This window comes from Thalassophryne amazonica, chromosome 17 (assembly GCF_902500255.1).
Source record: "Thalassophryne amazonica chromosome 17, fThaAma1.1, whole genome shotgun sequence".
NCBI classification, from domain to species: Eukaryota; Metazoa; Chordata; class Actinopteri; order Batrachoidiformes; family Batrachoididae; genus Thalassophryne; species Thalassophryne amazonica.
Window position 1 is genome coordinate 52,750,348 of NC_047119.1, and position 16,586 is coordinate 52,766,933.

A 16,586-nucleotide genomic window follows, 5' to 3' on the forward strand; every position below is an offset into this window, starting at 1 on the left:
AACGATGTAGTTCATGATGCTGTGCACTGACTTCGTGTACTTCCAAAAAAAAAAACTTGGTGTAGTCCCTCAGTCCAACAAATCATCACATCAGAAATTTGTCCAGCTTTTCATCCTAACAGCTCTTCATGCCTCCAGACAGCTTATGCTGCATCTACACATAGGCAAGACGCATTACGAATGTCATATTTGCGTCATTCTTGGCACATTCCTGACATTCATAATGTGATTTAACGCATCTGAATAGGTTTCTCAATAGTGCGTGTTGGTGCATGATATTCATGGAGCATGTTTTTGGCTATCAAAAAATCTTTCACGAATGTCAAGCACCGCCCTCATTTTGCCTCATGTTGTGGAGGTCGCAACTGAGCATGTTGATCCGTCTTGATTAATGATGATACTTGACAGCGTTCTTCTCTGACGTGCACACAATTAAACCCTGCTGCACTGTATTCAGTTTCATTGCTGTAGTATGCTGAAGAAGGACAGTGACGCCAAGTCAGCTAAAAGTCTCGTTCCAATGCTCCTCAGTGCACTCCTGCAGGTGTTCCACCTGCTGCATGTGCCTGACGTTTGGGAAAACGAGTGACACGAGTGAGCCACACATCTGGCTCTGTCTCCTCCTCCTTTCTGCGCCACTCCATGGCACAGAGCCCAACTAAACATGCAGTCACAAAGTTCTTCTGCTGTAGATTTTGAGGAGCAAACTGGAGCGATCTGAATTGTTCAGCAACTGACGTTTGATGGGTTTGTGTGGAGATAATTCTCCTCATTCACAATGTGACAGAACTTAACGATGCGCTGTTACACACGATAGCGCGCAACACTGCGGAACATTATTCTTGACCTTGCATAATGGTTCCTGATAATTCTCTGGCAACACGTGCCATTAATCTTAACGCGTGGTAACAGGTTGCAGCAGTTCCCGAGGACACTTGACGCTTCTGCCTCAGATCTTCACATTCGTGATCAGCGGCCAAGAATGTATACTTTGTGGCATTCGTGACGTGCCATCATTATGTGTAAATGCAGAATTACAGCTGAGTGGATTTGTTTGGGGGTTTTTTTGTGTGTGTGTGTGTGTGTGTGTGTGTTAGAAGAATTATCACTATCAGTTAGCTCCTTCAAATCGTCGTCTGTCAGCAAAACAAACTCCGCCATCTTTAGCTAAATGCCACCCACCCCCATCCCCCAGTAGTGTGAGTGCACGTGGTGGTCGGGGCGTGTAATAACAAATTTCAAATAGCCCCAAAATTGTATGCTAAAAAAAGAACTATTGCACGATCAATGAAACACAATGGCAAATGGTAGAATAATCCATGTCACGTGATATAGAACCCACCAACCAGATGACAAGGATCCACTCAGCTGTTATATAATTATAAATATACCACCGTCTCGGAATTACAGCCATTTTCATAATGCACCGTTTCTCCAGTCACAGCCACAGAAGACTATAACTCTTTTAGAGTTGTCACGGGTGGCTTGGTGGCTTTCCTCACTTGTCTCCTTAATGTGCGCTCCTTCATGCTTTTGAGAACGGCATACTCAAATCAGATTTACTTATGTATGGTATTGTATGTATTAATGAATGAAGTAAGTGAAGTCCAAAACACTTGTTATATATTCATGTATTCATCCCCGGCTTGTTGAAAGAAAATGGGCTGTGAAAGTGATTTGTATTAACAGTGATCATTTTGTCCAGTTATTTATGGGCTCTGAAAATGGTGGGACTGTTTATAAATGCAGCTGTAATGCTGAAGCCTGTTAATGGGATAGCTAAAGCCTGTCAGTCTGAGTAAATCTCGCGGCCCGAGTTCCTCTGCGTAGTAGTTGATTCAAAGTTGCTGTCACTCTGGTGTCCACAGGTTCTGACTAAAGATTCTGTGACTGTGAGCGTCGACGGCGTGGTGTACTATCGGGTCCAGAATGCTACTTTGGCTGTGGCTAACATCAGTAATGCAGATGCTGCTACCCGGCTTTTGGCTCAGACCACCCTGAGGAATGTCCTTGGTACCAAGAACCTGGCTGAGATCTTGTCAGACCGTGAGGAGATCGCACACAACATGCAGGTACATAAGCTGATGATGGGTCGCTGTTGGTGTAGTTGGCAATGTAATCAACATATAATAAGTATGTTTCCCATAATGACAGATACCAGGCTGTGTGGTGGGATTTTCAAATGTAAAAATGTGACTTCAGTATGACACGAAAGGCTGTTTTAAATATTTTATTTGTTGGTTTTAGTGTGACTTTGATGCTTGATTTTGTTTTACATTTGTTTTCCCCATTTAACACATTTACATTACTGCTGGTTCTCTTCCAGAAAATGTTTGAGAGTTTGACTAATGTTTAAAAAAAAAAAAAAATTATGACCAGATTTACAGTTCTGGATTACATTCTACTCCTGTCTGTGACATGAACTTGTAGGTGGTCAGTTCTAATGACTTAGGTGTCAGCTAAAGTGTGTTCATGGTACAGTGCTGAAAAAAATCAAGATGTTGTGTTTAATGCATCCTATTATGCATTATGTGACCTAATTGTTTGTACAAGTACAGTGTGATATATTTATGCAGATTCTCATGTGTTGATATATCTCTTACGGAGATATTAACGATCAAAGACAACATGCATTTACAAATTAATTGCGCTTCAGGTTTGCTGTTTACGAATAAAGTGTATTACTTCATTTACTATGAACTCCACAGGTAATTAATATCTCTATTTTGTCCCCAACATTATACAATGGGCACACTTTCAGATGATACCTTAGTTGGTAGAACTGACCACCTGTACGCTATGAAAGTTAGGTCGCTATCTGTTGATGTCTGTCTTCTTCCAGGAACCCTTCTGAACACCCTGTTTATCCCAGTTTATGCACTTATTGTTTCCAAAACATGTTTGTTTAGGGTTTAAATAAATGTAGTGAAGTCGGGGGGTGGGGTGCACATCATCCATACTGTATGTAGCCCTACAGACTGTAATCAACAAAAATGGAAGGGAGCCTCCCAGTCAGTGACTTCCTCAGAGCTGTTTGTGGAAAACACCGAGCAGGTTAAATTTGGGCGGAGCGCTGCGACGTCGGCAGTGTTTGCTGCGTTTTCTCGCCACAGCGAGATTTGGACTCGTGCTTTGTGGGTTTACACGCACCGGTCACCTCCAAGATCTTGATGAACATTTCTGTCTCAACACCAACTGTTCTCTATAAGTTCACCCCCAGAGAGAAAGTTTGAAGTTTAGTACAGCGCCATCTGCTGTACCAGTGTGTAATGGATGGAGTAGAAGCATTTGAGGGGAAAATGTAAATTCATGAAGTCTGATTTTATTTTATTCTATAATTTTGGTAGATGGTACAAAACAAATATTAATGTGCTCCCAGTTTTTTTTTTTTTTTAAGGCACGAGGGACCGTAGAAAACAATCTGTCCACATGGGGTCAGTAAAGCTCTTGGTAGAGGTGTGTGTGTGTGTGTGTGTGTGTGTGTGTGTGTGTGTGTGTGTGTGTGTGTGTGTGTGTGTGTGTGTGTAACTCCTTTAAGGCTGCTTCATATTGACGTTTAAAAGTGCTATATTTGCACAGAGCATGATTAAACATGTCGCTCTGTCCAAAATGCAAAGTCAAGTATTTGTTTATTTGATCTTTTTTTCTTTTAACCAAGTCATTGAACCGTTTTATTTATTCATAGCATTTAATTAACTGTCTTCATTGTTACTCTTGACCTGTTTACGTTTTATTTTTTTTGTAGTATATCTAGTTATAATAATAATAGTAATAATATTATTATAATATTTATTACTTTCATCATTAATTCTCTGGTGTTATACACCAAAGTTTAGATTTTTATATTTGCTATGTGAACTTGTATTGTTAACTTATTTTAAATATTTTTCTGATGGTTCATTTATCTTGTATTTGTTTTTATTGTTTGTACACTTTTAGTTGTTGTGTTATGTACAGGCCACAGTGAAAATACAGTGGTACCTCAAGATACAAGTTTAATTCATTCTGTGACCAAGCTCGTAAGCCAGTCTACTCATATTTCAAACAAATTTTCCCCATTAAAATAATTAAAATACAACCCCAATTCCAGTGAAGTTGGGACATTGTGTAAAATGTAAATAAAAACAGAATACAAAAATTAGCATTTGCATAATTTGCATCTGTCCATTTCAGATGAGCTCGGGCCCAGAGAAGGCAGCGGCGTTTCTGGATGTTGTTGATGTATGGCTTTCGCTTTGGATGGTAGAGTTTTAACTTGCACTTGTAGATGTAGCAACAAACTGTGTTAACTGACAATGGTTTTCTGAAGTGCTCCTGAGCCCACGCAGTAACATCCTTTACACAATGATGTTAGTTTTTAATGCAGTGCCCCCAGAGGGATCGAAGGTCACAGGCATTTAATGTTGGTTTTCGGCCTTGCTGCTTACGTGTAAAAAGTTCTCCAGATTCTCTGATCTGTGATTTTATTATGGACTGTAGATGATGGAATCCCTAAATTCCTTGCAATTGAACATTGAGAAACATTGTTTTTAAGCTGTTGGAGTATTTTTTTTTTTCACAGTTGTTCACAAAGTGGTGATCCTCACCCCATCTTTGCTTATGAACAGCTGAGACTTTTGGGGATGCTCCTTTTATGCCCAATCATGACACTCACCTGTTTCCAATTAACCTGTTCACCTGTGGAATGTTGCAAACAGGTGTTCTTTGAGCATTCATCAACTTTCCCAGTCTTTTGTTGCCCCTGTCCCAGCTTTTTTTGAAATGTGTTGCAGACGTCCATTTCAAAATGAGCAAATATTTGCACAAAAACAAAAAAGTCTATCAGTTTGGAAGAGTAAATATCTTGTCTTTGTGGTGTATTCAATTGAATATAGGTTGAAGAGGATTTGCAAATCATTGTATTCTGTTTTTATTTATATTTCATACAACGTCCCAACTTCATTGGAATTGAGGTTGTAATTTTAATCCATTCCAGCCTTGTAAAACATCCCCAAACCACTCTAAATTATGAAAAATGTGTTTTTTTTATTAACAAATAGACATGCATACTTTACCTGTGCATACTAAAATATATAAAAGAAAAGAAAAAAGTTATATTAAGTGTTCTTCCTTAGAAACAGATGAATGTGGTTAACGGAGGTAGAGGTGGAGAACGGATGGAGGGAGGAGGAAGGTTTGCACACACTAAACACAAACTAAACTTAAACTGTAGATTCTTAAAAGGATCATACAGATGTAACTTTAATTGTAAACTTGCAGGTCTTTTGGATAAAAACCAAGGAGGTTTGCTTCTGCCTGCCATTCAAAATGTTGCAGAAATGTGACGAACAAGTGTCAAGTGCTGAAGCACGACCAGTGAACACTTTTTCTGGATGTTTCTTTTCAGTGAAGCAACTTCCTCTCTGCTGTTATATATGTCCTCTGTGCCATTTTGTCCAGAATAATCCAGTTTCGTCACAGTTAAACACTCGTTGCGGGACATAGCCTTCCTTTGCAACAACTGCAGCAAAACGTGTGACGTATTCTTCTACTGCCTTAACGACCACAATAGAAGCTTCTCCTCCTTCTCTCCACTTTCCTTGTTGCTCCGGTGGCGTCCCAAAGCGCAACTCGGAACTCAGATTTCCGCTCATATTCCAAACAAAAATATGAACCGAGCGACGGCTCGTATTTAAAAAAAACTCGTATGTCGAGGTTCCACTGTAAGTGCTTTCACTTTGGTGTGTGCGTTGAATTTTACTAAATAATTCAATTCCATCCTCTCAGTCCACTCTGGATGACGCCACCGACGACTGGGGGATCAAGGTGGAGCGGGTGGAAATCAAGGATGTCAAGCTGCCCCTTCAGCTGCAGAGAGCCATGGCAGCTGAGGCCGAGGCCACCCGTGAGGCGCGAGCCAAGGTAACACCCATCTCACAACAATCAGGTCAACAGTACGTGAAGGTCGCAGTGTTGAACGAACCTTAAGATGTTTTCTGCTGCATAATGGGTCATTCATGGAATCGCCGGTCTGCTGGTTCCTGACGCCACACAAATCAGTGACAGCAACTGAGTCTTTAGGTTTTCATAAAATAAGAGTCAGATAAAAAAAAAACTTCAAGAAATCACTGCATTTCAGGTGTTATGAAATGTTCAGATGTTATTGTTTGTGGCTATTGTGCCAAATGTAGCAAATAGCCAATATTTGTAATGCGGCACATCAGTCTGCCACAAAGCTAGATATAAAAATAATAACATATGATGTCATCGGGACTCAGACTGACTTTCTCATTCCAGCTGTAATTTTGCTGCTTTTATCCTCATCTGTGTCGTGTCCTCTTGTCCTTTTCTCTCGTCTGTCCTCCAGGTGATCGCCGCAGAGGGAGAGATGAACGCTTCACGGGCGCTGAAGGAGGCCTCTCTGGTGATCGCAGAGTCCCCGTCAGCCCTGCAGCTCCGCTACCTCCAGACCCTCAACACCATCGCTGCAGAGAAAAACTCCACCATCATCTTCCCGCTGCCGCTGGAGATGATGAACGGGCTCATCAGAAAGTGAAGTGCAGCCATGAAACGTCCATCGTGCATCAAGTACACACACACACGAAGGCCCTGCGCCTACTCACCATTTCTCTAAATCTACAGTACTTTCAAAAAAAAAGTGTGGGAGTTTATTGTTATTATTTGGAAATGTTTTCATTTCTGTGTTCATTTTTTTGATTGCCACAGAACTCTGAAAACACAGGTCTCGGTCTCAGTGCGCACTTTTCTCGTGTTATTGTAGCTTTTATCAGCATTTATGCCACAAATGTACTTGCAGAAGTGATACTAGGTCATGCCGATTCACACATCATTATCCTGTTTGTAGACACTAAAGGAAAGTGCCTGCTGGATATGTGGCCTTACACACACACACACACACACACACACACACACACACAAACTCCAAAATATTTAATTACACTGAGACTATTGTAGCCGTTGTCAATATCGTCCAAGTTGTTTCCCAAGTCTACAGTTTAGATCTCAACCCCAAACCTCTGTCACCAGCCTGAAGGCACTGATCTGCTTCACGTGTTGTGCATACACTAAAACGTTTGTGCTCAACTGAAGAGGTTGGCTGTCAGCAGTTTCAGATTTTATCTGTAGTCTTGGCGTGTAGGATGTGTGACAAAATATCCATTACTTTAAATTTTAGCAGTGTTTCACATGCTACTTGTGCATGAAATCAGCCATCAACATTAAAGTCCCACAATGCAATTTTACTGTTAGCCTATGTTTTAGTGCCCCCACCCCAAAAAACAATCAATATTGAAGAAATTGGTATGATTTTTTAAATATTGTTTTCATATTCTTATTTCTTCACAAATAACAGTAATTTATATACAGCCAGTGGGCCTCATGTATCAATGTTGCGCACTTGTGGCGTAAATTTACGTCGTAAACTTGAAATACACCAAAGTCGCCGTGACATGTATCAAGCAGTGCGCACCTGCCCATTTCCGGCGTACGCCTGATGTGATCTTGATAAATGCGGCGGGTGGAAATGATCGTAATTATAATAAACACGCCCATAAATATTCAGACTCCACTTCAGACACACCCTCATTTTACGACATGGAAGCCGGGAAGACGGCATTGAAAAAGAACTCCACCAGTCACGACGCGTGCCAATAGAGCGCCGAAAGCGGCTGTCATATCAGTTGTTTTGTAGTATAATCAAAGTGTTACAGTGGGCCCTCATTAATCGCTGGAGTTACGTTCTAAAAAATAGCCCGTAATACGCGAAACCGCGACGTAGTCAGTGTTATTTTTTACAATTATAGACGTTTCAAAGCTGTAAAACCCCTCACTACACAGTTTATACACTTTCTCAATCAGGCATGAACATTTTCTCACTTTTCTCTCGTGTGTAAACACTCAAAGTTCAAACCTTAGTAGGAAAATAATACCAAACTGTTTTCAGGCCCAAACATTTGTTTGAGAAATAAAAATAGAACGTTTTCCTATAAATAATTATGATGGCATTTAGAACTAACGAATTAAGTTTAACGATCAACGAACGAGGTCGGACACATAAGAAATTATTAATAGTGACTGACCAGTATTTCACAGATCGCGTCTCTGCGTCCTGGCGCTGTGCCTTTTCCACTCACATCTCGCTGCAGGTGTGTGTTTCCGAGTGACAAACACAGTTATGAGTAGTTGTTGGCGCTCTTTTCTTTTCTGGGCAACAAGATTCTTATAAACAGATACGCAGAACACTGTAAAAAAAAAAAAAGGCATGCAAAATTGGATTAAATACTCCGCGAGACTCCGAGGCCATGACAGGTGAATGGCGTTATAGCGAGGGACCACTGTATTCTCTTCTCACATGTCAATAATTCTTGACGTGGATATTTGCTCGCTCAATTAATAAGACACGCCTAATCTGTCAGATTTCTTTATTTTTTAAATGTATTTCTGTATTAATTTTATTGTGACAACCAAATGGAGACGACAAAACCTGGTTGCAGCACGGGCGAATTAAGGGAATGACGAAACTACAGTTGTTATTATCAATTTCATAGTCTAAAACGATCACACCACATGAAGTTAAGCTCAGCGCTGCTCTGGCTCCAGGCTCGAAGTCTGGAGAAAAAGGCGAGCAGCGCTTTCTTTGCAGTCAGCGCTGTAGCCACGGATCGTGCTCCATAACAATCCCGAAGAGGTAGGGAGTTAGAAGTAACACTTTAAAAAATAAGTAATTACAGCTCAGAGTGACTGCTGAATATACAGTTTGTGTTTTCTTGTTGCCATAATCATTCTCAGATGCCAGCTAAAGTCTGTGACACAACCCGAGGTGAGGTTTTTGTTGTGGTCAGGTTGGATGTTATTTCTACATAATTACTCTATGCTGTAGAGTATATTCATGCACCTTGTATTTACAGGAAAGGACAAAATAACGAGAACGTATGCTCAGACAGTCGCATGTGTGATTATACTGTAAACCCGTTCATTAGCATTGTTAGCTTCACGTCTATTAACCCAGGCTGTGTGGCATTTCCGTTACTTTGTCTGCTCCTGTCTGGCCTTCACTGCTTTTCTGCAACTCTTTCAGCTAAAAGCCTTAACGTACTGCCATCAAATAACTCTAAAACCATGTTTCTATGCATTTGAAATGGACCTCCTGGTTCAAAACAGAAAAAAGCTTTATTATTCTTACAGCTTGTTTTAATTACGCTGTGTGAGTGAATGACTTTATATCGCCTCAGGTATTACAGGTCAAGACAAGAGCATGAGCCTTCTTAGATTTTGATTTATACAACTCCTGACAAAAATTATGGAATCACCGGCCTTGGAGGATGTTCATTCAGTTGTTTAATTTTGTAGAAATAAAGCAGATCACAGACATGACACAAAACTAAAGTCATTTCAAATGGCAACTTTCTGGCTTTAAGAAATACTATCAAGGAAATCAGGAAAAAAAATTGTGGCAGTCAGTAACGGTTACTTTTTTAGACCAAGCAGAGGAAAAAAAAAAAATGGAATCACTCAATTTTGACGAAAAAACTATGGAATCATGAAAAACAAAAGAACGCTCCAACACATCACTAGTATTTTGTTGCACCACCTCTGGCTTTTATAACAGCTTGCAGTCTCTGAGGCATGGACTTAATGAGTGACAAACAGTACTCTTCATCAATCTGGCTCCAACTTTCTCTGATTGCTGTTGCCAGATCAGCTTTGCAGGTTGGAGCCTTGTCATGGACCATTTTCTTCAACTTCCACCAAAGATTTTCAATTGGATTAAGATCCGGACTATTTGCAGGCCATGACATTGACCTTATGTGTCTTTTTGCAAGGAATGTTTTCACAGTTTTTGCTCTATGGCAAGATGCATTATCATCTTGAAAAATGATTTCATCATCCCCAAACATCCTTTCAATTGATGCGATAAGAAAAGTGTCCAAAATATCAATGTAAACTTGTGCATTTATTGATGATGTAATGACAGCCATCTCCCCAGTGCCTTTACCTGACATGCAGCCCCATATCATCAATGACTGTGGAAATTTACATGTTCTCTTCAGGCAGTCATCTTTATAAATCTTATTGGAATGGCACCAATCAAAAGTTCCAGTATCATCACCTTGCCCAATGCAGATTCGAGATTCATCACTGAATATGACTTTCATCCAGTCATCCACAGTCCACGATTGCTTTTCCTTAGCCCATTGTAACCTTGTTTTTTTTCTGTTTAGGTGTTAATGATGGCTTTCGTTTAGCTTTTCTGTATGTAAATCCCATTTCCTTTAGGCGGTTTCTTACAGTTCGGTCACAGACGTTGACTCCAGTTTCCTCCCATTCATTCGTTTTGTTGTGCATTTTCGATTTTTGAGACATATTGCTTTAAGTTTTCTGTCTTGGCGCTTTGATGTCTTCCTTGGTCTACCAGTATGTTTGCCTTTAACAACCTTCCCATGTTGTTTGTATTTGGTCCAGAGTTTAGACACAGCTGACTGTGAACCAACATCTTTTGCAACATTGCGTGATGATTTACCCTCTTTTAAGAGTGTGATAATCCTCTCCTTTGTTTCAATTGACATCTCTCGTGTTGGAGCCATGATTCATGTCAGTCCACTTGGTGCAACATCTCTCCAAGGTGTGTTCACTCCTTTTTAGATGCAGACTAACGAGCAGATCTGATTTGACGCAGGTGTTAGTTTTGGGGATGAACATTTACAGGGTGATTCCATAATTTATTCCTCAGAATTGAGTGAGTCCATATTTTTTTCCCTCTGCTTGGTCTAAAAAAGTAACCGTTACTGACTGCCACAATTATTTTTCCTGATTTCTTATAGTGTTTCTTAAAGCCAGAAAGTTGCCATTTGAAATGACTTTAGTTTTGTGTCATGTCTGTGATCTGCTTTTTTTCTACAAAATTAAACAACTGAATGAACATCCTCCGAGGCCGGTGATTCCATAATTATTGCCAGGGGTTGTATATCTCACTCATATATACAGTAGCTGCTTATGGGAAAAGTTAACATTTTTGAGAAAGCGGTCAAGTTTACTCACTGACTGCCTTTTTTCTTTTTTTTTAATCAGACGTATATATGCATGTAATCTTTTTTCCTTTTCTTTTTTTTTTATTGATTTAGTTTTTCCACTCTGGACTTTATTTATATATATATATATATATATATATATACACACACACACACACACACACACACACACACACACACACACACACACACACACCTGTTCAGGTCGGCTGTAAACTGTTACACTGACGTTTGTTCAACATACGACCAAACTGCCATTGTCACTTTTTTTTTTAAGTTCATTTTTACTGATGTGAGTTTATTCCTCAGATTATATTTGTGACAAATGATTTTTTTTATCAGCAGTAATTTTGATGTTCATGATTTATGGTCATCTTCATTTTTCTGTACATCTCACTGTTCCTGAATATTAAAGGTTTACCTTCAGACTTGGTTGTTCCTTTGTCAAAGCAGAGAGAGACGTGGCACACAAAGTGTGTCTTATGTGGTTTTATTGAAGGCTGAGGGGAACCTGAGAGTCTCACAGAAGATTTGCAAAGCATCAGTTCGCTGAGAAAATTGGTTACTGGTGCAACACACAAGCTTTCTGGGTGTGAACTTTTGTTTTTAAATAAATATGCAAACAGGGTCCTTTCATTGAAGGTATCTTCAGTGGACTTCAGATCCATCCATGAACAGCAACAGTACCTCAAAGAAACAACAGGCACACTGTAAACTAAATATTAAGGCACCGCTTGTCTTGCATTCTTAGATGTTGCGTTCATGGCAGTCGTAAGTGTTTATTTTTAATTATTTATTTTCCTATGAGTGAAAATGTGAAACAAGAAATTGCCTATATTAAAATTGCAGAAGCAGACTGTTTAGTGCAAAAATTCTACAGGAAGTATCCACTAAACCGCCATTTCTATTGGCTAAAAAGTATGACTGTAGTCTGAGGAGCAGAGTGTTAAATCGCTGCCTATTTATCACCCTGATTTAAAAAAAAAAACAAAAAAAAAAAACGTGAGGGTGTTCTGGCTGCTAACAGTCTTATGATTGGAGCTCAGTGCGTGCGGCGGAGCTGCAGGAGTCAAAGGTCAGGCTGGATGGGTAAGTGTTAGAGGGTTGTGTGTGTGTGTGTGGGGGAGGTCGTTCACATGGCCAGATCAGCCAGGGCTCGCTCCAGAGGGTCGACGGTCCAGTAGTCGTGATCCCAGCCCAGAAACCAGCCGGTGAACGTGGGCGGCTCGAAGCCCTGCTTGATCTTCACGATGGGCGTCCGGGGGTCACGGTTGGCAGGATCCGTCTCGATGTAACGTACCGCTGAGGAAGAAAAGTCTGGATTACTGACTGTGATGTGTGTGTGGGGGGGGGTCTTTTGTTGTAACTTAACCAAAATTTTATTATGGGCATCTTAATTATTTAATCTTAACAATTTTTCAGTAAAAAAATAAATAAAAATTTAAGGAGAATTTACATGAGTTCTGTGAGTCAAAATCTGAGTCAAAATAATGTGATAATTTTCTTGAATATTAAGTACAATATTTGTTCATTTTTAATAATTAAATGTTTGCTCAGAAGAGGAGAAATTTGAGTTAAATAAAGAGACTCATCTGGATGTCTAAATGACCTCAAAAATTCTTAAATTTTCCTTGAATTGTTAGCATCTTTTTGTTGTAGCTTTTAATCTTAATTTTGATGTAAAAAAAAAAAAACATTTAAGGTGAATTTAATAAATTCTGCAAATCAAAAGCTCTAAACTGTTGAAACAGTTACTGTTACAATGTAACAGTTTTCTTGAATGTGATTTAAACATGGATGCTTAGGAGGAGGAGAAAAAAAAAAAAAAGACAGCAATGTGATTCATCTATAATATTCAAGACAGCAAAAGTTACCCCGAATGCTATAGGCATTGGGAAAGCTAAGGGGGGGTCTGGGGGGGGGACATTTTGAATACTTAAATGTTTGCTTGGAAATGATCTGAATTTAAAAAAAAAAAAAAGCTTCATCAGTATGTACAATCAATCCCCAATTAATCTTGAATTTTCTTTTGTTTGCATTTTTTAAACCACTGCTGCAGAGATTTTCATGGTGCAGTCAAAAGTTAAATCTCCAAGTCCTGAATCTAAAGTCTGCGTGATGGTTCAGAAACCTTTTACAAATATAGTAAAAAATAATATATATATATATATATATAATATAAACTACTGAACAGCTGTTTTGACAGTTTTCCTGACTGAGTTTTCAGACTTTCGAGTCTGATTGTTGGGACTTGATCGCAATCATCTTTCAAGTGCATGTACTGACAAGGACGGGCTTTGCGTTCTAAGTTGAGCTTGTGTCCAGGTTTCCTCACCAGACTCCATGGCCTCAGTCTTCTCTTCCTCCTGGGCCTCATTGCCGATCCACACAAACACCTGAAAGTGACCACAGTGTTATTGTGGTGGTTCTGTTCAGAGTCTGAACGGCAAAAGGAATAGAGAGTTGCAACTTATTTACCTGCTCCCAGGTGTCCAGGATCATGACATCATCAGTGGCCAGGTCTTCTTGGGTCATCTCCCCGGGAACCTCCTCAATCTGAGGACGAGGAGAAAATATTTAGTGCTGCTGCAAGAACGCTTGACGTGGATGCAGGGAACAAGTTTTATTTCATCTAAGACTTGAACAGAAACTCTGAATGTTCTGAGTCATCCAGGTAGAAGATACAGAGAATTTAAAGAAAGTGACTTTCGTTTCTCTAAAAGATGTCATCCTCTGCTTGTTTTCACTGGGAAATCATTCCCAATGAAAAACTTTTTTTTTTTTTTTTTTTTTTAAGATTATTTTACACTTTAATCCACCTCTAAAGTTTGGGTCAAACATTGCATTTTATTTTCAAATGTTTCAAGCCATAGTTAAAAAAACTGCATTACTCATTTCTGCAAAACACTAAAACATTTTGTCTTAATATTTTACAGTTATTTTACATTTTCTGTAAAACACTTATCATTGGCAGAAGATGGACACTTTGAAAAACTAGTACAGCAGCACTTGGTGAGCTTTTCAGTGTTAAAGTAACACTGCAGCAAGAGCATGTGGTCCCATTCAAAATTTAATTCAATCATCATGGGGGTTAAATGAAGTTGATCATTGCTAATTAAATCGAGTCACTTTACACTGACAGTTGATGTAACGGTTTGGTGAGTGCAAACAGTGCCATTTAAAACAGGTTAAAATTAACTCTTATTGGTGTTAAATTATCAGTCATTACTGAGATAACTTACAATCAAATATTTGTCACTGTTTTAGTGAGTGCATGTGGTCCCATTTTAAATGGTGTCTTAAATTATTTTGACCATAGTGTAAAGTGACTCAGAACTGGCCAACTTTATTTAACACTAAGATTGTTTACCACTATGGTAGAGCTGCTTTAACACTTTCAAATAGGACCATCATAGTGTTAAATCAACTCTCGCAGTGTAAAGTAACTCGATAACCATTAACACCTTAATGGAGATGATTTAACACTTTTGAATAAGACCACATGCATTCTCTATCTGTTAAATCAGCTCTGTGTAAATTAACTCGATAACCACTGACCAACATCATTTAACACTTTGATAGAGTTGCTTTAACACTTTCGAATAGGGCCACATGCATTCACTCGTGTTACATAAACTATTAGTGTTAAATCAGCTCTGTGTAAAGTAGCCTGAACATTCACCAACTTCATTTAGAATCAGAATCAGAATTTCTTTATTGTCCCGTAAAGGGAAATTAATGTTGCAGCAGGAGCACACAAAGGACAAGGTACACAAAGATAACAACAGTGAAAATAAGACCCAATTAAAAGTCTAAAATCAAACAAGGAAGGAAACAAAGGAATAAACTTAGTAATAATAACTAAGTAACCTTTATCACTAAACTTAGTAATAAAAGTAAAACTTAATAATAATAAAAACAATACCCATACAATGTCAAATATTCAATCCAAACTTTAATAGAGATGATTTAACACCGATAGAGTTGCTTCAACATTTTTGAATAGGACCACATGCATTCACTGGTGTTACATAAACTAACTCTGTATAAAGTAGCTTGAGCAGTCACCAACTTCATTTAACACTTTAATAGAGATGATATAACACTGATAGAGTTGCTTCAACATTTTTGAATGGGACCACATGCATTCACTAGTGTTACATAAACTGTTAACTCTGTGTAAAGTAGCTTGAGCATTTGCCAACTTCATTTAACACTTTAATAGAGATGATTTAACCAAATGAGGCCTCATACACTCATTAGTGTTAAATCAACACTATCATAGTGTTAAATCAAGTGAGTGTAAAATAGCTCAATTACAAACATTTAACACTAATTGAAATGATATAATCATACAACTGAGTTTATTTAACCCTATTTCAAATTTTACCGTCTGGACTTGCTGTAGCGTTGATTTTACACTGCAAAGTGTATTATGTGTTGCTGTCCTAGTTTTCAAAAGAGTCTTCTCCATGTTAAGTATTCAAAACAGTGTTAAATTAACTCTTATTTTAAATTGATTGACGTTACCACTTTACACCATGATGGAGTTTACACTGATTTAACACTGGTGAAGGGCACTGTGCTGTGTCCACTCTGCAGTGTAAATTTAACACTGTATAATGTACTGTGCAGAAGAAATGGGCGACGCTCAAAACAAAGACTTACAATGAAATTTCCGGTCTTATTGGAACAGGCGAAGAGTCTCGGTGGGTGGGCGTCCATCTTGTCCTTCAGTCTGGTAGATGTGCGGTACGTGGCCTTCCCACCCAGGGCCTCCCAGAACTGATCTGTGAACGGGACAGACCCACCGCAGGGTCATAACGGGGTGTGGCTAACTCTCACTTTAATGTTAAAATGAGTGAGTGGTAACAGGTACAGGTCAGCCTGTTGCATCCAAATATTGCTCGTCCACTTAGAGGACATTAGTTTGTTTACTTTGTCTTTACGCTGCACAGATTTAGAATCAACACGAACATTTTTCAGAGGACAAACTTGACTGCACTGGTTGCTTTTAGGGTGCCGTTAGAACTTTTTGTCCTCACCGGTCTCTCCTCCTTCAGACAGCTCAGAGGGCGACACTTCCAGGATGCTGCACAGCTGCTGGGCACCTTGTTGCTCCGTGTCGCTGGCTCCCTGACCCACCCATAGGAAGGAGTCTCCGGGAGTGCACAGAATAAAAGCATCGTTGGAGTTCAGGTTTGAGGCCACTGCGTCCACCTGGAAGAGAAACCACACTGTGGATCAGTTACCATGAAGTTACTCATTTTCAGCGTCCAAAGGGAAGAAATTCAAGTTTAATTCGGGATGCATTTAACAGGTCGGTAAACTTTGGAGTACACAAGCTGTGAACTTCCAAAATGCCGGCAGTAACATATTCACGCTTTGTTTCATCAGTTACAGTGCATCCAGAAAGTATTCACAGTGCTTCACGTTTTCCACATTTTATGTTACAGCCTTATACCAAAATGCATGAAATTAATTTTTTCTCTCAAAATTCTACTCACAACACCCCATAATGACAACATGCAAATTTATTAAGAATAAAAACAAATTGCA

General features: G+C 39.2%; 2 protein-coding genes across 4 annotated transcripts in view; one reads left to right on the forward strand and one right to left on the reverse strand.

Annotated features, from left to right (window-relative positions):
- stom (stomatin) overlaps positions 1-6,843 on the forward strand; it is a 61,677-nt gene extending 54,834 nt beyond the window's left edge. For both annotated transcript variants that reach the window (XM_034192922.1, XM_034192923.1), the window contains 3 exons: positions 1,869-2,072; positions 5,767-5,901; positions 6,347-6,843. In XM_034192922.1, the coding sequence (XP_034048813.1) occupies positions 1,869-2,072; positions 5,767-5,901; positions 6,347-6,535 (528 nt within the window). In that variant the 3' untranslated portion in view covers positions 6,536-6,843. The remainder of the gene's footprint in view (positions 1-1,868; positions 2,073-5,766; positions 5,902-6,346) is intronic.
- Positions 6,844-11,503: 4,660 nt separating this feature from the next.
- gsna (gelsolin a) overlaps positions 11,504-16,586 on the reverse strand; it is a 46,588-nt gene continuing 41,505 nt past the window's right edge. For both annotated transcript variants that reach the window (XM_034192921.1, XM_034192919.1), the window contains 5 exons: positions 16,073-16,247; positions 15,696-15,817; positions 13,506-13,583; positions 13,363-13,423; positions 11,504-12,329 (listed from right to left, as the gene is read on the reverse strand). In XM_034192921.1, the coding sequence (XP_034048812.1) occupies positions 12,160-12,329; positions 13,363-13,423; positions 13,506-13,583; positions 15,696-15,817; positions 16,073-16,247 (606 nt within the window). In that variant the 3' untranslated portion in view covers positions 11,504-12,159. The remainder of the gene's footprint in view (positions 12,330-13,362; positions 13,424-13,505; positions 13,584-15,695; positions 15,818-16,072; positions 16,248-16,586) is intronic.